Below are 20,481 nucleotides of genomic sequence, written 5' to 3'. Positions count from 1 at the left end.
GTTACACTGCGTTAGAAACAGGAACACAGTTGGCACAAATGGAGAGAAAATCCTTTCTTTTCCTGCAGCTCTCTCAGTCTAGGTTACAGAGGATGGAGTTTAGCCTCCAGTAAACAGTTGGTGCACCGATACTCAACGTAAAGAGGAAAAATAAGTTATCCAGTGGCTCATTGAATTGTGACAACTTAATTTATGTTTCTTTTCACTCATGTTTTTGTTAAGACACGTACCAGAAATCATGTTGAGTATTCCTCAATTCTAACCAGACTGAGGCTTTATTCCTCACTCCATTTATCCCTCCCTTTTGCTCCCATGGCACTGCCAAAGCCCCTTGGTTTTTCACTGTTTTGTGTGTAGCAGTAAGAGCCAAAGTCACTTGTTTGGCAATTGACTGCATTCTGCTGCATTGATTTCCATATGAAATAGGCAGCAGCACTTCGCTCTGACAGCATGGACAGGTCCAGCGTTTCATGCTGCCAGCAGCCGTTTTCTCCACTTTTCTCCACACACATTCAGTGTGTGCAGAGGGCTGGGCCAAAACAAGACGGTATTGATGAAAGCTTGAAGACATCTTTCAGGCGCGCCATGTGACAAGGAAGAGATGTTTAGGCGTGTAGTGGACAGGTTGTTTTCTTAATGGGTGGCCGCGAGAGGGGAGCTTACCTTATCGCAGGAAGTAGCCTTACTGTACTCTGATTTCTGCTGTGTGCCTTTTTTAGGGTGACACTTCCAGTTATGAGTTCGCATCCCTGCTGGCACCTCTTTTGTGCCATTGTAATTTCACAGTGGGGTTTAAGGCGTTTTGGGGGGCTTCATTCTAATGAAAATTCCTCTACTTCTCTTCTTTGTTGGGCAATAGTAGGGCGTCCTTATCTTCTTGCATGGATGGTGCGGTGCTCTCTCCTGCTGTGGATTTAAGTTGCTAATTAGAAAAGACAAGGCTAGAAAGAAGGGAAAGGAAAACATTAAATCACTTACACTTAACCAAAAAACTAATAAAAAAAACGTGGCTCATCAGACCCAGATTAAGCATTCTTAATAGCAGATTTGCACTACTCACCCTGGCCTTTACCTTCCCTAATATTGACTAACATAGTGAAATTGTGACTTTGTCAGGACATAGAAATTTGTGGATTAAGGATCAGATACAAAGAAGACGTTCTTTTCAGAATGTAAGAAGATCCCTCACACAAGATAGTGCTGTTGAAAAGTTCAGCTTCAGTGTATCTGTCACCTTTCCCAGAAGTAATACTGTCAGGAAACACTGGCTGCATTTGAAAGCCTCCAGCAGATTGGTTTCTCCTTGGCATACGTTGTTTTAAGTTGTCAACCAAGGTCTGAATGTATGGCAGCTATAAACATCTTCATCCCTCCCAAAGCACATTTTGATTTGATTTGATGTCAATTAAGACAATCTTGTCTCTGTTTTTTAAACTTTGTGGACCTGTACAGACAGTGGTGATGTCTGAACATGCAATATTATCCGTATGTATGTATTGAGTGTTCGCTTCCCTGTCAAGGAAAAGTATTTTTTGTTAAACAGAGCACATCTCGTAGCCGTTCGTGTACTGTATGCAACACTTGCCCCTGCTGCCATACTATAGATGATGCTTAAACCTGTGGGATCACTGCCTTGCAACAAAGGCTCCCTTTGAGCAGATTGGGAGCAATTTTATCATTAGTAAACTGAGCAGGAAAAACAGGATTGCCTCCTGCATAGGTGCTGAAGGAGTTAAATATGCAGCTTGTTTTGCTGGGTTGGTCATAAAGCAGTTTGGTGATTTGCTGGCTAATAAATCTTAGACAAGAATTCTTGATCGGAGCGTATGCAAGGATTTTAGTGCAGTAGCACAGGCAGTGACCCCACCACTGTTGTGGAAGAGATCCATCTTTAAAAGAGAACATTACATAAAGGAGGTGATAAACCTCTGACTCTAAACACAATCAAAGTCTCATTCAGGCTGCATTTATCAAGCCAATAAGTTCGTTTGAAGGTAATTAATTTTTTAGTAGTTTACCTTCAAGACTTCCTATTTTCTGCTCAGGTAAACTCACATGTTGGCTTTTTTTTCTTCCTTGTAACTATTATCTTCAAGCCATTAGAGTAGAATTGCAGAGCTATAGCTATGGGTTTCTAAGTAAGCAATTCCAATACGATATAAAGTGTAAACTATTTGATCAAGAAGGAAAAATGTTTCCAAAATGCTGGATAAGGCAGGACAGAGATAGACAACCAACCCCAAGCATGCACCACCAATCACCACCTCACAGCTCGTCTCACAAAGAATTTGGGTTGAAATGGTTGCGGTACCACCCGGTACCACTATTTATTCCAATTACATTTCAGACCGGACAAGAACAGCATACACCATAAATCAGGCTGTCAGAGAGACAATCAGAATCACACATTCCTATTTGGACGGGTCTGATGGAGTGCTCTGCCACTGAACTATGCTGCCTGAATCAATCTCCCCTGGAAAACGTCTGGGAAGGTAGAGTGGTGGTACCTTATCTCTACAGATGCCACTCAGCGTGAACATCAAAAGGGGGCTCGGGATGAGTGCGGTGAAGGTTGTGTAACTGTCGGGGGGATGGCTGGCACGCTTGTCTCCAGGGCTTGTCAATGCTGTTAACAATATGCTTCATCAGTGGAAGGCATCCCTACCCCCCATATGCAATGTTTTCATTTAAGAGTTTATCAATTTTGGTACTATATTTTTTATAGCTTTTAGTTTTAAAACAATGATGAGAAACAGTAACAGTGGAGTTCTGGAAATCCAGCTCTGAATTATGTACCATTTGATTGTGTGCAGGATGTGAGTTGGGGCAGTTCCGCTGTGGGACAGGCCGATGTATACCAGGTGACTGGCACTGTGACGGCACATCAGACTGTGTGGATGACTCTGATGAACACGACTGCCGTGAGTTACTCATTATATCACACTGTATCACGTCTGAGAAGGTTTGGACATTTAGTAGCGGAAGAAATACACAGATCCTTTACTTCAAGTTAATTCCTCCTTAAAAAAAGTATTATCAGCAAAATATCCTTAAAGCATCAAAAGTAGACATGCTCCTATTTAGTTTAATCTATAACAGTGAATGTATCACACATACATTGATTATATGTTTTGTATATATACTCTGTATCTGCAAAGTAACTAGTAACTTTAGTGCTGTAAAATCTAGTTTAGAATAAAGTACAATATTTACAATTAAGTGGAGCAGAAGTATATAGTGGCATAAAATAAAACCACTCAAGTACAAGTACCTCAAAGTTGCACTGAAGTACTGTACTTGAGCAAATGTACATCGTAACTTTTTCCTACTAGATTACAGAACTGCTGTAAATAATGAAATGGTCTGTGTGTTTTCCCACAGCTCAGGTAACATGTGATGACAGTCATTTCCAGTGTTTGAGTGACGGCGAGTGTATCCCTGATGTGTGGGTGTGTGACGATGAGGAGGACTGTGAAGATGGCTCAGATGAGAGGCAACACTGCCGTAAGTAAATTTGGCATTATTAACAATTCTTCAGAGGAGCTTATAAGTTGTATTTCAGATTTCTAATATTTCTTATCACACATGTATTCAGGTATTGGAATATTAAAATCCAGGATTCATTGATTTCATTGAAATTCATTTTTATGGCTGCAACGTTACATTAAATAGAATATTCCTGATGTTTTGATGAAAGTGTTTAGGTTTGAACAGTAAGATCTTAAAATATGTACCCACCATAGCCACCTGTGTGACTGAGGAAGTTCAGCACCTTTATCTAAAGTACAAGTAGATCCCGACCTTTATATATGCCACTTAGTCACTCTCCTGTCCTATCTATTTGCCCCCAGCTGGAAGGACGTGCACCAGTGGGCAGTTCAGCTGTAGTAACGGGGCATGCATCCCAGGAGAATACCGATGTGACCGTCTGGCGGACTGCTCAGATGGGTCTGATGAGAGAGATTGCCGTAAGTCTTCTCCAGGGTGGTTTCCCTTTTTTTTTTATTATCTCAGGCTCCTGTGGCATTTTAATCAATTTGTTAAGATTAAGAGGCTCGCTGACTGACAGAATGGGCCACAATATGCTTCTTGTTGTCAGAGGTTGATTGCAGATTCCTTGGTGGATTAGTCAAGCTGAAGTTCAGCTGCTATGCCATTATTGTGCCGACATGGTAGACTCACAGCACTACACACTGTGGTAATCTCACAATTGCATAAAGACCGCTGTGGCGACTGCTGTTGTTATGGTGGAGGCGTTAAATTTTAGTCTCTCATTCTTCCCATTCACTGAGCTTTGCACACTTTAAAAGCCGAAAAGAGCACAGTTGTCAGGCTGATTTGAAGGCATTGCGTTGTGCTGATAATGATTTAATCTTTCCAGATTACCCCGAGTGTACAGAGCTGAGGTGTGCTAATGGGGCCTGCTACAACCGGACCCAGCGATGTGACCACATACTTGACTGTCGTGATGGCTCCGATGAGGCAAATTGCAGTAAGTAATTAATTTTGGTGACAAACTGTTCAAGTGGAAGTCTTTGTTGAAATACCATCCATAACATGACATCATCACCAAATACATATTTTTTTGTCTTTTTTTTGTTGTGTTTTCTTTAGCACAGCACTGCAATGCGGGCCTGTTCCCATGTCATAATGGGTTGTGTGTTCCTCAGCGCTACGTCTGTGACCATGACGATGACTGTGGAGACCGAAGTGATGAGCTAAACTGCAGTATGTGGCCTCTGTCTTTCTACCCTCTTCCCTTGTAATCAAACCCCACTGTCTGTTTTATGACTCTTATCCTCACCCAGAGAAATGTATGTGTCTCTGATCTTTTCTGTGTATTAATATGTTCCACTTCACCTGCAGCATATCCTACATGCAGAGGGAACTACTTCACCTGCCCCAGTGGACGCTGCATCCACCGAATCTGGGTTTGTGATGGAGAGGATGACTGTGAGGACAATGGAGACGAAAAAGGCTGTGGTATGGATACAATATTTGGAAACAAGTTCTCATAAATCTAGCAAATTTTTGCTGTTGGACAAGAAACTTTTTACATTTGGCCGGTTAAGAAACACTACAATGCGTAACAACTCAGGCTCTCTGTCTGAACCTGATTCATCCCCTGTCTCCATGGTTGGTTTGGGCTAGCAAGACGCTATGCCTGTGCTCCTTTAAGTGTGTTATTCAAATGCCTCTTTGTGGCACAAGATTGCGCAGCCCCCCAAAGGGCTTTAGAATTCCTCCACACGGCTGTGAAGAGTGTGTGTTTTTAGAGGATGGGCTGCAGAAGCCCTCTGAGCCCCCATGTGACCCCCTCAGAGCTCCACTCCCCTGCATCGATTTAAAGTGACAGTATTTTCCCTGACAAGAAAGTCCCAGTCACAATTTTTTTAAGATCAGCACCACATTCCTGTGGAGTTAAGACTCCCTGCCCTTAATGCACTGTGAATATTTTCGAATTCCTAAAGTCTAACACATGTGAAATGCTCTGCTGTCCTGTTTTCTGATTTTCTGATGTGTAAGCCTGCACAGACAAAGATATTGAATTTGTTTTGCCTGCAGATAATGTACAGCGGGAGTGTTACCCAGGAGAATGGCCCTGTCCGTCCACTGGCCTGTGTATCCCCATGGATCAGCTGTGTGATGGGACAGCTCACTGTCCCGAGGGAGAGGATGAAACTAACACCACTGCTGGGCGCAACTGCAGTTAGTACCATCACAACTTGTGTCAAGTGCACAATAGGACATCGAATATCACAGAAACTATGCTATTGTATAAATATAATCACTGTCTAATCTGGTTTCTGCGTTGGTCAGGTATCTGGAGATGTGCCTCTCTGAGCTGTGAGCATCGTTGTCATGCTTCCCCCGATGGAGGGACCTGTTCTTGTCCTTCCGGATACATTGTCAGCAGCAACAATAGTCGCTCATGTATAGGTATGTATCCTTCATTGACCTTACATTATCCTTGAGATTTTTTCTTCATATAAGACAACAGGAAGGATAAGTTGGGATGCTCAATGCTTTTCCATGTAATGGAAGGCGTCTACTTTGGTTCAATAAATGAGATAAGGAGTAGCTAGTACTGGAAAACCTTTTCTCTCTTCATACCTTTTTTTTGGTTCCAGTTTTTACTGTAAGAGTGTGACATCATTCTGTTAACAACAGAGATACTCAATCACAGGATACCAGAAGTACACAGAAAAAACTTTGCCCAGATAAGACCTAAACTTTGTGCACACAAACACTGGCACTCAATCTTATTCTGGCCTGAGCCCAAACAACTCACCTCAGGTTTGCAAACAAATGCACACAAAATCTGCAGTTTTTCTTGGGATTCAGATATTTAAAAGGACCATTTTGTTGATTCACACCTGATCACAGGTTAATGTGTAATTTCAGTCAGACAAAACAAATCTGTGTTTAATCCTAGTCTGCTGTGATTTTCATTTCATGCTGAAGACTTTGACGACTGTTCAATGTGGGGCGTGTGTGACCAGCTGTGTGAGGAACGTGTAGGCTCCCATCGCTGCAGCTGTCGAGAGGGCTACATCCTGGAGCAGCACAGATACTGCAGAGCTGACGTCTCAAGTGAGTGTCATATCTTACATACAGTATGCTCCCATTCTGAATGTATAAATGATCCATCCGAATTAGGTTTATTAGCAACACCCCCTTTCCTGTTTGCCAACCACCATAGCTGCTTTACTGAGCGTCTGTACTTCTTTATGGTGCATTGTTGCGTGCTGAATGTTGTTTTAGTTAGTCTCTTGCCTTTGTGGAACATAGAAAGAGTGTTGACTGAGAGGCTGACCTCTCTGCCTTTAGCTTTAGTGAAAAGAGTGTGTAATGATAGTGGCTAGAACATACTCTACCTTCATTAGTCTGAGTCAGGGATCTGAATTAATGTGCTACATTCTGTAAATTTCCGTTGATATTTTAAGTTGAGTATGCACACTACAAAATTGATTTCTGTTTTACTACAAATCAGGCTCTGGTTCTAACCTGACATTTTCAAATAACGTCTTCATGCTGTTTGTAACTTTATTTTATTTCCTTTGCAGCTGGAGTACCTTCCTTGATATTTTCTAATGGCAGAGACCTGCTAATAGGGGACATCCATGGCAACAACCTGCGCACTTTGGTTAATTCACAGAACAGAGGCGTTGCAGTGGGAGTGGACTTCCATTATAATCTCCATAGGATCTTCTGGACTGATACCATTCAGAATAAGGTATTTTTTAAATCCAATTTCCATAGCAAAATGTTCATCTGTATGTATTTACTACTGTGTGTTTCTCCGTACTTTGTTATGCCTGGGTAAGAGTTTACAGGGGGTGGACCAGTTTCTTGTTTGAGGAAATACTTGAGTTAGACTGGAGCTGGCCAGGATGGAATTCTTTCAGTTATCCTTTAAAATATCAGCTATGTTGATACTATAATAATGGGATAGCTGTTGGCTCCTTTGCGGCTGGGTCATAATGAAGGGAAGTAGACGTGGAATGGAATCCAAATGGCCTAATCTTGAAGCCTGTCTGATAGGCAGGTATGATGTTCACATACCAGGGTGCAATTTTTGTAACTCGATCATGTTGGAAGTAATCATGCTGTATTTGTTTTCAGTGGCACCGTCCATCTATATGCATTCTTTGGCTAGCTAAAACGTCTTTGTTCGGCCTATGCTTTGGCTCCTCAATGGTTTGAACTGCAGCCACTGGGCTGAAAGGCTAGGACGTATCTGTGACTGGGCATCTGTGTATATCAGCCACCTCCATGGCAGCATGTCAGATTAGAAGGAGGGAAAGCGCAAACAGGGCATGTGAATGCAACCAGAAAGGTTAAACTACCAGGCTATTTCTACATCTTCAGTTTCTCTTTAAACAGGTCAGTTGAAAATCCTGCTTTTTAGACGTTCGGATCTTGTTTCAAAAGAAGCAGAGCTGCTAAGAACAGTACCCCCCTAACCAGCTGCATGGTGCCAAGACTTCTAGTCTGAGAAACAAGGGCCATCATAGTATCGGTGGAGTGGCAGGTTCAGAAAAACACTTTATAAGCTTCTCAGAAACAAGACAGAATCATCAGACAATAAAACAAATAATCTCTCTCTGCCTTTTTGTACCTCTACCTGTGTTACTGTTACATTCATGCCTGTGAAAGCTATTGACTTCCATAGACTACTCTTAAATCATCCTCTGTCTTTAAGGATAGGTTTACATTGTATCAAGTGTAACCTAAAACAGTACTCGCATGCCCATATGTACAGAGAAATAGTTTCATTTTGCTGTAATTGTTTCCTGTTCATACTGGCAGATGGTGGAGGACAAAATCCAACGTCTATGTTCAACCAAAGCTATTATAAGCCATCTGAGTTAAACAAATCAAGTCAATGAGGTGCAAAATATGCTTGCTGCATTACCTTCTGTCTATTGAAGCATAAGGTGGTAATTTTGTACAAAAGAGAACTGCATTTTGAAAGATGCCGACTTGATTTATCTAACTCAGACTCAGCCTAAAGCCTTCTAAAGCTACATTTTAGAAGTCATTTTTATCCCGAACGAAGACTGGGGATTTTGTCTCCTATCTTTTACACGGAAATTGATGTAAAAAATCCCCTCATACATTGATTCGTGTTTGTGCCCAGGATGGACAGGGGGAACAATTTCATTAACCAATAATACTTTTAATGTACCTATAGGGCATCTGAGTATTGTATTAAGATACACTTGAAAAAATGTGAACTTATCCTTTAACATCTTTCCTTTATTCCTGGAGTCAGTGACCACCTACGGGGTAATTTCCTATCAACAATGGCGTCTTTTGTGTACAGGTGTTTTCTGTGGATATGGACGGTTCCAACATGCAGGTGGTTTTAAATGTATCAGTTGACTACCCTGAGAACCTGGCAGTGGATTGGGTGAACAATAAACTGTATGTGGTGGAGGCCAGCGTCAACAGGATTGACATGGTGGACTTTGATGGAAGTAACCGGGTCACACTCATCACTGAAAACCTTGGAAACCCAAGAGGAGTAGCGGTGGACCCCACTGTCGGGTAAGCACATCTCCCAGTTTCCATTCATTCATCTATCCACCCATTCCCAAACCACACATACAGTATCTGTCGTGCTCCATTGGCATGGAATAATGGGGGGTGTGTGTGAGATTAACAGATTGCCCTGGGTGGATTAGTGAGGAGCAATGTAAGTGATGACCCTCATTGTAATCCAATAGTATAGTTCTAGGGGGGAGGAGAGCCAGGTGGCTACAGATAAATTGCTTATCGTAAATTAATGTACAGCTCTTTGGTGAGATGCACAGCCACCCACTTTGCGACCTAATGCTGTGGATGCCAGACTTAATTAATGATAAGGAAGTCTCCTATAGTTTTTATTAAGTGAATACATATAATGTTATTCCAGTGGTCCCAGCTGTACAAAGCAATCCTCATGTAATGATCCCCATCAGAGGAAACTGGCAGATTAAACATTTAACTTCCTTTCACAGGTACATGTTCTTCTCAGATTGGGAGGCCATGAATGGACAACCAGGCCTGGAGCGGGCCTTCATGGATGGCACCAACCGTTACGGGATTATTGGGAGTAAACTGGGCTGGCCAGCTGGTATCACACTGGACCTTGAGGCCCAGCGCATCTACTGGGTTGACAGTCGCTATGACTACATTGAAACTGCGACATATGATGGCCTTCACAGGTGAATATGTCATGTGTTATTCCTTTAAAAATAGTATTTTAATTGAATTTACAAACAAAAACATAAAAAACTATTTCCAAGAACTATGTGAGTAGAGTATTTATATTCTAATAAAAAAAATGTTTTTTGTGATAGAAAAACCGTGGTCCATGGAGGTGCTGTGATCCCACACCCATTTGGCATCAGTCTGTTTGAGCACAATGTCTATTTCACGGACTGGACCAAGATGGCTGTAATGAAAGCCAACAAGTTCACTGACGGAAGTCCTCAAGTTGTTTACGGTACATCTCAGACTCCACACGGAGTGGCAGTGATACATCAGCTGAAACAGCCACAGGGTAAGCTTTTCAATGAGCCACATTTCTTACAGTCAGAGTGGTCCTGATGCAGCTCACAGTTCTCACTGTTCGTTCTCCAGTGTAATGGGAATTTACCGAGATTTCCTGACATGTAACAGTGTTTGTAAAGGAAGTATACCACCAAGTATAGCCAGTCACTGGAATTTGTTTTGTTTTTGCCTCCAGTGCCAAACCCTTGCAGTACAGACAAAGGTGGTTGTGAGCAGATCTGTGTTCTGAGTCATAGGAGTGACAATGGAGGACTGGGTTACCGTTGCAAATGTCGCATGGGGTACGACCTACATGCCGATGGCAAGCGATGTTTTGGTAAGAGAACTTCCGTTTATAATTGTAGTGATTTGTTTCTCAGACAGATCTCAATATGTTTCCTGGTTTAAAATGTAAAATTATACTTAATACCCTAAAGATGTAAATGTTCACCTGAAACTCACCTGTCCAGCAACCCAGAGCTTGTTTAACCCTTTCTTTGTGTTATGATGTTTTTGTGAGGATTAAGATCTTTGGCATTAAAGGCTATCTTGTTTCATATCATCTTCTGATTTCCCCATCTTCAGCTGTGAGGCAGTTTCTGCTGTTCTCCAGCCAGCTAGCCGTGAGAGGGATCCCCTTTAACCTCTCTTCCCAGGAAGACATCATCCTGCCCGTCACTGGATCACCTTCCTACTTTGTTGGAGTGGATTTTAGTGCTGAAGACGATGCTATCTTCTTCTCAGACACAGCCAAGGATATCATTTATAAACAAAAAGTGGATGGGACTGGTGAGCATGAACTTGTTGGTCGTTCTGGGCTGAATTGTTTAGCATATCCTAATTACTGTACACATTCACAGCATAACAATAATAATACAAAGAAAGGCACAGTGTGGAGTATGACTAACTATTAGCAGCTAATATGTTTTCAGTGTTTTCTCTGTGCTTACATCCTTGGATAATTTCTTTCCTAGCAGAGAGCTCTACCATGTGATTCAGCCAGGCTTATACAGGGAGTTAAGGGAGTGCTTGATGGGGCCGACTGGTACTATGGGGGAGGGAGAGGACAGGAGTATATGGACAGTGGAAAATGGATCATATAATCAACTTACATCTCAAACTAATGACCTGAAAATGAGTAGGACAGAATAATCAAGAATGTTTTACTCAGAAGTTTTGCTAGTTAGTTTCAAAACTATCACCTAAGCTGTGGAAAGTAGTCACTAATGTGATAATCCACGAGCAGTCACACCACACAAAAAAGAAACACCACTGCTCTGATCAGTGATGTTGTTTTTGGAGCTGCTCTAGTTTTTTCTGTCCGGTCCACACAGGGAAAATGCAAGCTGACAGCCTATTTATTTAAATGTGTTCCTCTTTCATCTCTGTGTTAAACGGTGGTCTGACTGCTTTGATCTGCACAGGCAGGGAGGTACTGGCAGCCAATAGAGTGGATGGAGTGGAGGACCTGGCTTACGACTGGATTTCAAAAAACCTCTACTGGACTGACCCGCGATACAGGAGCATATCTGTCATGAAGCTCGCTGATAAGTCCAGGAGAGCCATCATACGTAACCTCAATAACCCGAGGGCCATCGTGGTGCATCCTCTCATTGGGTAAATCATTGATAACCGTGGGATTTGAACCTCTGCATGCTTTTAGGGATAGGGAAGTTTCTGCAAAACCAACCACGCATGTCTGGTAAAACACCTTAAGATGTGCTCACCTATTCAAAAATGTCCTCAAATTAAGCCTCCCACCTGAATAAAGAAATCCTTATTTAGAGAAAGCTGTTATTCCCAATTGCCTCAAAGTCATAAGGCCTCTGTGTCCAACAGCTGAGATTAGTTCAGCCTGAAGGGTAGTATTGTAGCGAACACTAAGAAGTTGGCTTAAACGGAAAAGCTCTATAATGTGAAAGTATCCAAAATAAAATCTAAATAAAAAGGGTTTTTGTCACCCAGGTACAGTCGATGTTTCACAGTTTTTAAAGTATATTTTTTAATGAAAGATGACATTTATGCTTGTTGTTTATTTTACTTCCACAGGTATATTTTCTGGACTGACTGGTACCGGCCAGCGAAGATTATGAGGGCTTGGGCTGACGGGTCACATGCCCTGTCTATTGTAAACACTACTCTTGGTTGGCCAAATGGCTTAGCTATCGACTGGAGGTGAGTCAAACATCCTATAGCCACTGGCTAAAAGAACAGTCCCACAATACACCATTTCACCGTCTTTGCTACACTTAAGATTTATGTAATCTTTCCTTGTTTTACCCTTAAATTGTGGGGTCTATAGCTGTATTTTTTCTGATCATTCTTCTGACAGCATTTGTGATGTGAACTCTTTCTCTCTGCTTTGTTCTCCACCCAGCTCAATGCGTCTGTATTGGGTCGATGCCTTTTTTGACAAAATTGAACACAGCAATTTTGATGGACAGAACAGAATTTCTTTGGACCGCATAACCCAGATCTCCCATCCATTTGGTCTCACCATTTTTGAAGGTAATAGCTCCAGTACAGAATCATGTATTTTAAACTATAATGAGAGAAGGAATTTCACTGTCATTGACTCGAAATGTGGTTTGTCATTCTTGCTTTTATGATTATCATGTCAAAAGAGCAATTACTGTTACCAGGAGGCGATGAGAGATTAAGTAACTGATGTTATGCTCTGTTGCTCCTGTCCCTTGAAGGCTATGCATATTTTACTGACTGGCGCCTGGGTGGCATTGTACGTGTGCGCAAGACCGATGGTGGGGAAATGATGATTATCAGAAGAGGAATCAGCCACATCATGCATGTCAAGTCTTTCAACTCCAACTCTCAGATTGGTCAGTAACTTTATTCACTGCTCTTCTCACTCCACTATTCATGCGTAGCTGAGGCTCGCACTTGTCAGTCATTTTCCTGGTAATTACACTCTCGCTCTCCTTCTCAGGTTCCAACCTCTGCAACAGGCAGACAAATCCAAATGGAGACTGCAGCCACTTCTGCTTTCCAGCCCCTGATTCACAGAGGGTGTGTGGCTGTCCGTATGGCATGAAGCTGATGCCCAACCAGCAGACATGTGTCGAAGACCCTTCCAGTGAGCCCCCCACACTGCAGTGCGGAGCCAACTCCTTCTCCTGTGGCAACGGCAAATGTGTCCCAAACAGCTACAGATGTGATGGTGTTGACGACTGCCATGACAACAGTGACGAAGTCAACTGTGGAATTAACAGTAATGCTTTTTTTTTGTAAATGCTGTTTATTATACTGGCCCAACCTGACCAGAGTAAAACTAGTTTCATTCCCCTAGGTTTTTTCAAATTTAGTTTAATATTATAATATTTAATCAAGATCGTCAACTCTTTTTTCAGACACCACTTGCTCCCCCTCTGCATTCACCTGTGCAAATAGGCACTGTGTGCCTGCAGGATGGCGCTGTGATGGACACAATGACTGTTTTGATAATAGCGATGAGTACAACTGCCCTACACGGGTACCTGGAACGTGCCCTGCCAATCAGTTTACCTGTTCCAACCACCGCTGCATCCCAAATACCTGGCGCTGTGACACTGATAATGACTGTGGGGATGCTTCAGATGAAGCTGACTGCCGTGAGTATCCCCATAGAGGCTATCAACTTTTATTTTAATTTAATTAATAGGATTTGCTATGAGACATGTTTTGTTAATTCTAAATACGTAATAGGCAGAAACAGGGCAAGTAGCTCAAATTCAATGCAGTAGCAGGACTTTATTTCAGGAAGCAAAGGCAAAAGAAAGAACACAGTTATAAAAGAAAATACTGAAAAAAGTTTGGTAAACTAAACATTTAATTTCTAAAGAGTGAGTTTAATATGCCTTGAAGTACATTTGTTGCACAGTTTTTGATGAAGTGATAAATAAACCTATGTATATAGTCCAAATTATAAAAACATTTAAATTAAATCTGGCCAATACACTACTGGACATAGCTAAGGATTCATTTTTTAGATGTCTCTTTAGTTTATCTATGATCATGATGTTGAATGTCCCATTACTAAAAACGCTTTGGCTTTAAACTACACTGAATCAACTGTGGATCCAATAGGACCATTAATCAGCTGCTATTAATCAGCTATTTATAGAAGCATATTTTTGTCCCTTTGAATTATATTTTTCTAAACTTGTACAGTATTGTATGTTTTGGCCAAGAAAGACAAGGAGATAAGCTCATAGACTCTATTGTACTATTGTTATCTTACAATCTGTGTTGACAGATCTGGGAAGCACATGTCATCCAGGACAGTTTCAGTGTCCAGACCACCGCTGCATAGACCCCAACTATGTCTGTGATGGGGACAGGGACTGTGTGGATGGGGCAGACGAGCAGGGATGCAGTGAGTACCTTTCTGGTTCTCCGTGGACATACATATAGTAGCAGGCCTCATCTGGTGCTTACTTATAACACATCAAGTATTTTTACACAAAGCTGTGTTTGCTGAAATCTATTTAATTTCACCCAGACTGTATTTATATTGTAATGAAAACATTAATAGAATTATTTGCTAAATAAGATTTATTTGCATCAGCTTTTCCTATGCCTCAGCCCAGACACTTTGAGATACTGTGAACTTGAGCTTTATTGCCCCCTTTCCCAACAAATAATTAATTCCTTTGTCCAGTCATTCATGTCTTCATTCATGCATTCAGCAATGTCCTGTTTGTACCAGCTGAACATGTTTTAAAAGTTGTGGAGGTCAATTGAATGCTCTGTAAAATTAAGCATTTGCTAAGCCTCTTAGTTTATTGATCTCATGACCTGTGTTGCACAACAGTTGAGCTCAGCATGCATACAACTGCACAGATATTGAATATCAGGTTTAACATACTCAACTGGATTTTTTCAGTATACAACTGCACTGTGAATGAGTTCAAGTGCTCCAGAGGTCACCAGTGTATCAACTCCTACTACCGATGTGATGGAGTCTTTGATTGCAGTGATCGCTCTGATGAGCAAGACTGTCGTAAGTATTTACATACTGGTTATATTACTCATGTCTTGTATAATTATGTACAAGGTTGCTAACATATTTAGATTTTCTCTCATTTTGGACTGTGCTAACATGTTGCTTGTGGTGTTTTCTAATGCGTCTCAGCTACTAGGCCCCCAGGAATGTGCCACCATGAGACTGAGTTCCAGTGTCAGTCAGACGGGAGCTGTGTCCCGTCTACCTGGGAGTGTGATGGTCATCCAGACTGTGAGGATGGCAGCGACGAGCACCATGCCTGCCCGCCTCGCACCTGCCCCTCCTCACTCTTCCACTGTGACAATGGAAACTGTGTGTTACGCAGCTGGATTTGCGATGGGGACAACGACTGCAGGGACATGAGTGATGAAAGAGACTGCCCCACGCCGCCTTTCCGATGTCCAAGCTGGCAGTGGCAGTGTCCTGGCCACAGTGTGTGCATTAACCTCACCACGGTGTGTGACAACACCCCTGACTGCCCCAATGGTGCTGACGAGTCTCCTCTCTGCAGTAAGTCTGATCTCTGCTTTCTTAGTCAGCCTGGAACATGTTCTATGTCTATCGGAAAGACTTGATTGTTTTATTACATTTCTAAGTTTGGCATCCCCAAATTCAATTAAACTTTAATATCACATGACAAACAGGATCAAACTCTGACTTGATTGTATTTTATTTGACATTCTTCTGGTGCCTGTATTCTGTGAACAGGAGGGGCTTCATTTCACATAAATTTTGTGTTGAATGTTATCTGTTTGTCTTTGGATTCTTGTGTTTAAATCATGCATGTGTTTGATTTGACCTGTATTAACCTGGGAATTATCTGTGATTTTCCTTTCTTGCCTTTCTCACTGCTTTCAGATGAGCCTTTGCCAGGTAGGAACAAACTCTCAATCATTGGTAGAAATGCTGCAAGTAGTTTTGATTCATTTTCAACAAACACAGGATCTTTATTAACTTTATTAATTTTGATATTTATAGATTTGTTTCAAAACATGATCAAAGAGAAATTGTGTTGGTAGTAGAGCGTGTGTGGTAAATGTAATAATAACTTGCCACGAGTATTGATACAAAATAGTTAGTGCTTTGTTGTTCATTAATTATCATTAGAGGATGTATGTTAATTGTATAAATTGGTAGATTTTGTATTTGTGTGAGTTATCATTTACTTTCATTTCCGTTTTTGGTTCTAAATTGTGTTTTCTCTGCTTTCAACTCAGATCAGGAGAGCTGTTCTGACAACAATGCTGGATGCACCCACGGTTGTATCCAAGGGCCGTTTGGGGCCCAGTGCACATGCCCTCTGGGTTATCAGCTGAGCAATGACTCCAAAACCTGTGAGGATGTAGACGAGTGTAATCCCCCTGGCCTATGTAGCCAGCACTGCTTTAATGAGAGAGGCTCTTTCCGCTGCCACTGCCAGGATGGTTACACTCTCGAAGTAGACCAGCGTACCTGCAAGGCCTCAGGTGAGGAGGAGTTTGACTTAAATCTTCTGTGCATGGGACATATTGCTCCACTGGTAGTTGTAAATAACAACCTATAGTTTCATAATACAGTAAAATAGGAAATTGGCCAATTATCAGTCCTACAGTAGTTTGGTTGTCAAGATGATTTGTCTTTATACATCACACATCTAAATTTTCTCCACTGTGCTGGCTCTTGGACAGGAATGAGCTATGATTAAAGGGGAAGTTTGGCCCCTAGACTGCGAGACTGACAGACCGTCTTTCTTCTCCCTTGTCTCTCCTTGCTGCTCTGATTTCTATAGATAAGACAAATAACATATGTGTCACTCACTGGCCATCACTGGTGTAATTAGGACATAATCACCAACAAAGGGCTGTTTATGGGGAGTGTGCCTGACATGAGCTCCTCTTCCACACAGATAACCCCGTTGAAAGGCCCTGCAATACAATAGGTCATTATTTGGACAAAAGTGCATTCCCCAAAGATTGCCATTTGAGTAGGATCTATTTAACAGTCCTGTTGGAGAGTTTTAGTCGACATGCAAAAGCTGATAAGTGCTCTTATTAGCATGAGAATGGACATGAATAATAGGTAACAGAGATTTGATGTCTCTTTACAGATTCTCGTCAGGCGTTCTTGCTAGTTGCCAGTCGAAATCAGATTGTGCAAGATGACATAACCTCTCAGCCCAATGTGGTGCGCTCACTGGTTCGAGATGGACGTAACATCGTGGCCCTAGATTTTGACTCTGTCACCGACCGTGTGTATTGGTCCGACACAAGCCAGGACAGAATCTGGAGTGCTAACAAAAATGGCAGTGACAGAACTGTGGTGAGTGGGTTTGTTCCTTTTTGTCACTACAGACATATTGCACTAAAACCTTTTGTGTTTATTCCAAGCTTTACATTTCACATGTGAACATATTTAACTGAGTTTCTTTCGAACAGATATTTGACAGTGGAGTGACCGTAACAGAGAGCCTTTCTGTGGACTGGGTGGGAAGGAACCTTTACTGGACTGACTTTGTCTTGGAGACCATTGAAGTGTCTAAACTGGATGGCACGCACCGCACCGTATTAGTCAGTGAAAATGTTACCAACCCCCGAGGCCTGGTGCTGGACCCTAGGGACAGGTCAGTGAAATATATAGAAACAAGTTTGTTTCAAATCTGTCTTTGTCTTGGAACGTAATTATGGTGTCTGCTTTTCATGATCATAGCAGTTGGTGTTAAAGGAAGAGCATTTGTTTTGCAGTGCCCACCTGATGTTCTGGACGGACTGGGGCAGGAACCCCCGCATTGAGAAGGCCAGCATGGATGGGAAACTGAGGACTGTTATCATAAGCAACAAGCTGTACTGGCCCAATGGTCTAACCATAGACTACCCAAACAATTTGTTGTACTTTGCTGATGCCTACTTGGATTTCATTGACTACTGCGATTATAACGGCAACAACAGGAAACAAGTTGTGGCTAGTGACCTGGTGAGTGTATGAGAAGAATTATCTGTTATTTATGTTACTAATCTAAAAGTGAACAGAGCACATTCAATTTCCTTTTGAATAGTATGTGTAAGACACACTTTTTTTTTTCTTTTGCTACTCTCTATGAAAAGGTACTGCAACATCCCCACGCAATTACCATTTTTGAGGATTTTGTGTATTGGACCGACAGATACATCAACCGTGTGATGCGAGCCCATAAGTGGCATGGGGAGAACCAGACAGTGATGCTGTTCAACCTCCCACAGCCCATGGGTCTTGTGGCAGTACACCCAGCGAGGCAGCCAGCAGGTATGGCAAAGATAATCTACATTAATCTGAATTGGTCTGCTAGTTGTTATGTATTGATAATGATATGATGAACAGTATGCAGTCCATTGTTTTCGTATATTAATTTAAGAGTCGCTGAGGATTGTTCTGTTTACTCTTAGTGGGTGTACATGTGTTTGTCAATTTTTAGGTGAAAATCACTGCTTGAGGAATCCCTGTTCTCATATCTGCCTGCTTTCTGCTGTGGGACCGAGGTACTACTCGTGTGCCTGCCCCTCAGGCTGGACACTGGCAGCAGACCAAATCACCTGCACCAGAGGTATGTATCCTGCCAACTGGAGGAAAAACACTCATCACTCAGTTTGATGAAAAAGGAAGTCAGGTCAGATGCAGTTGATAAGTTGATGCACTCATAACGTCTTATTTTAAAGCAAAGAGCAAACCTGTTATTGTGGAAATGATGGTTTTTGCATGCTTTGCAGCTTTTGCAGCCATCTCAGTGTTGGTAAGAGAAGAAATCTTTAAAAACACTAAACTCGTATCATAGATCGATCCAGGTACTTGTCAACAGTCTTCCATTTAGATTCTCTTGTAAACTGCTGTTCCAGTCATAAATATTAAGAATCATATAAGCATGTCTTTCAAGGTCTTAAGAAGACAAGGGACCTTTAATTCGAAGTCCAAAGAGTCCCCCCTAGGTCAACAGCTTAACTCATCTCAGGTTTCAGCCCATTCAAGCCAAGCAGAACACAGTCTCCCCCTGAGGCCAATGATTATCCAAGAATGAAAATGCCCCACAACCATTCATCGATTCTAATCTCTGATGACAAAGCAAATCAGATTGTGGAAACAACTTTCACCGGTCAATCCTCTTTATAGATAAAGACCTGTTAGCTCAGGATCTCTATGTTGCAACTGGTATCATACACTGAAAGTAACATTAAGTTTTGGATTACCACGAGCTAAAGCCACATCCAGGAAACATGCTTTCCTATCTCTGTTTCAGAATTAGTAACTGTAACTGTTAACATTTTAAGTAATTCCCAGCCCTGAGTGTTTTGTTCATAAATAAGAAATGTATTGACTGCTTTTGTATTGTTTTTTGTTTTGTTTTTTTAGTTGAAGATCCTTTTCTGGTGGTTGTGAGAGACAGCATCATCTATGGCATTTCCTTGAACCCAGAAGACAAGAGTAATGATGCTATGGTCCCTGTTGCTGGGCTTCAGAATGGCTATGATGTTGACTTTGATGACAACGAACAGACCATCTACTGGGTAGAGCACCCGGTAAGTCAAACAAAGACACTACTTTTAGTTTTGTATTTCTTAATCTGGTACATTAAACAGGGAACTTGTGTGTGTATAGACGCAGTGCTACCAGGTATGCAAGAGATATACTGTACATGTACTGTAACTGTAACAGTAAAAAACAAAACACATTTAAATCATGCCGGAAAAACGTAACACAAGATTCTCTCTGCATATCTACATTCAGCAGTAGTTGAGATGAATCTGTCTTGCTTTGTCCAACAGGGTGAGATCCACAGGGTAAAGTCAGATGGTACTAACAGGACAGAGTTTGCCCCAGCAGCCATCCTTGGCTCCCCTGTTGGCCTGGCTTTGGACTGGATAACAGAGAACCTGTACTACACCAATCCAGCTACACAGTCTATTGAGGTGAGGCAAATAACATTTGGCTTTTGTGATTGCACTTCTAATAGGAAATAAATAATAAGAAGAAAATAAATCTGAAAAAGTATGTCACAACACAGCTACACAGTTCAATAATTGTGCCTGTGTTTGTCCTTGGCCAGGTTTTGAAGTTGAGAGGGGAGGTACAGTACAGGAAAACTCTAATCACAAATAACGGCTCTCCAACTGGCGCAGGTAGTCCTGTTGGCATCGCAGTGGACCCAGCACGTGGGTAAGCCCCATTTAACACAGTCCTGGCACAGCCACTCATCCCCACAACTACTGAGCTCTAACAGCCTCCTCATCACCATCTGCTCTGCCTCTAGAGAGAACTCAACTAGTGTTACTGAATACCACACTGCACACTCAAACCCCAGCAATGTACAATAGAGTACACTCAAGAAACAATAAAGACATTTATAAGCCCTCCCTTCTCACTTTAATATGAAAACACTGTAACTCTGATTTTGGGCTTTTCCATACTTTAACTTAGGTTTGACCTGGTCTTCTGTG

The 20,481-nt window shown here is 41.8% G+C and overlaps 1 protein-coding gene across 3 annotated transcripts in view; it reads left to right on the top strand.

Annotated features, from left to right (window-relative positions):
* Positions 1 to 20,481, top strand: part of lrp2a (low density lipoprotein receptor-related protein 2a) — a 46,094-nt gene that overhangs the window by 2,176 nt on the left and 23,437 nt on the right. For all 3 annotated transcript variants that reach the window (XR_007885299.1, XM_051405051.1, XM_051405050.1), the window contains exons 2-34: positions 2,814 to 2,921; positions 3,382 to 3,504; positions 3,852 to 3,968; positions 4,382 to 4,492; positions 4,615 to 4,728; positions 4,867 to 4,983; positions 5,566 to 5,709; positions 5,821 to 5,940; positions 6,466 to 6,594; positions 7,068 to 7,237; positions 8,831 to 9,054; positions 9,507 to 9,713; positions 9,849 to 10,051; positions 10,238 to 10,378; positions 10,627 to 10,830; positions 11,466 to 11,658; positions 12,091 to 12,216; positions 12,419 to 12,549; positions 12,741 to 12,878; positions 12,986 to 13,267; positions 13,407 to 13,646; positions 14,291 to 14,410; positions 14,921 to 15,037; positions 15,170 to 15,550; positions 16,258 to 16,506; positions 17,127 to 17,338; positions 17,455 to 17,639; positions 17,761 to 17,989; positions 18,121 to 18,298; positions 18,468 to 18,596; positions 19,397 to 19,563; positions 19,810 to 19,953; positions 20,091 to 20,200. Coding sequence is in view for 2 of the 3 variants with exons in the window: in XM_051405051.1 (XP_051261011.1) it covers positions 2,814 to 2,921; positions 3,382 to 3,504; positions 3,852 to 3,968; positions 4,382 to 4,492; positions 4,615 to 4,728; positions 4,867 to 4,983; positions 5,566 to 5,709; positions 5,821 to 5,940; positions 6,466 to 6,594; positions 7,068 to 7,237; positions 8,831 to 9,054; positions 9,507 to 9,713; positions 9,849 to 10,051; positions 10,238 to 10,378; positions 10,627 to 10,830; positions 11,466 to 11,658; positions 12,091 to 12,216; positions 12,419 to 12,549; positions 12,741 to 12,878; positions 12,986 to 13,267; positions 13,407 to 13,646; positions 14,291 to 14,410; positions 14,921 to 15,037; positions 15,170 to 15,550; positions 16,258 to 16,506; positions 17,127 to 17,338; positions 17,455 to 17,639; positions 17,761 to 17,989; positions 18,121 to 18,298; positions 18,468 to 18,596; positions 19,397 to 19,563; positions 19,810 to 19,953; positions 20,091 to 20,200 (5,563 nt within the window). In the remaining variant the exon portion in view is untranslated. The remainder of the gene's footprint in view (positions 1 to 2,813; positions 2,922 to 3,381; positions 3,505 to 3,851; positions 3,969 to 4,381; positions 4,493 to 4,614; positions 4,729 to 4,866; positions 4,984 to 5,565; positions 5,710 to 5,820; positions 5,941 to 6,465; positions 6,595 to 7,067; positions 7,238 to 8,830; positions 9,055 to 9,506; positions 9,714 to 9,848; positions 10,052 to 10,237; positions 10,379 to 10,626; positions 10,831 to 11,465; positions 11,659 to 12,090; positions 12,217 to 12,418; positions 12,550 to 12,740; positions 12,879 to 12,985; positions 13,268 to 13,406; positions 13,647 to 14,290; positions 14,411 to 14,920; positions 15,038 to 15,169; positions 15,551 to 16,257; positions 16,507 to 17,126; positions 17,339 to 17,454; positions 17,640 to 17,760; positions 17,990 to 18,120; positions 18,299 to 18,467; positions 18,597 to 19,396; positions 19,564 to 19,809; positions 19,954 to 20,090; positions 20,201 to 20,481) is intronic.

The sequence above is a fragment of the Dicentrarchus labrax genome, unplaced genomic scaffold (assembly GCF_905237075.1).
Source record: "Dicentrarchus labrax unplaced genomic scaffold, dlabrax2021, whole genome shotgun sequence".
Lineage (NCBI taxonomy): Eukaryota > Metazoa > Chordata > Actinopteri > Moronidae > Dicentrarchus > Dicentrarchus labrax.
This window is presented reverse-complemented; position numbering and strand designations above follow the sequence as displayed.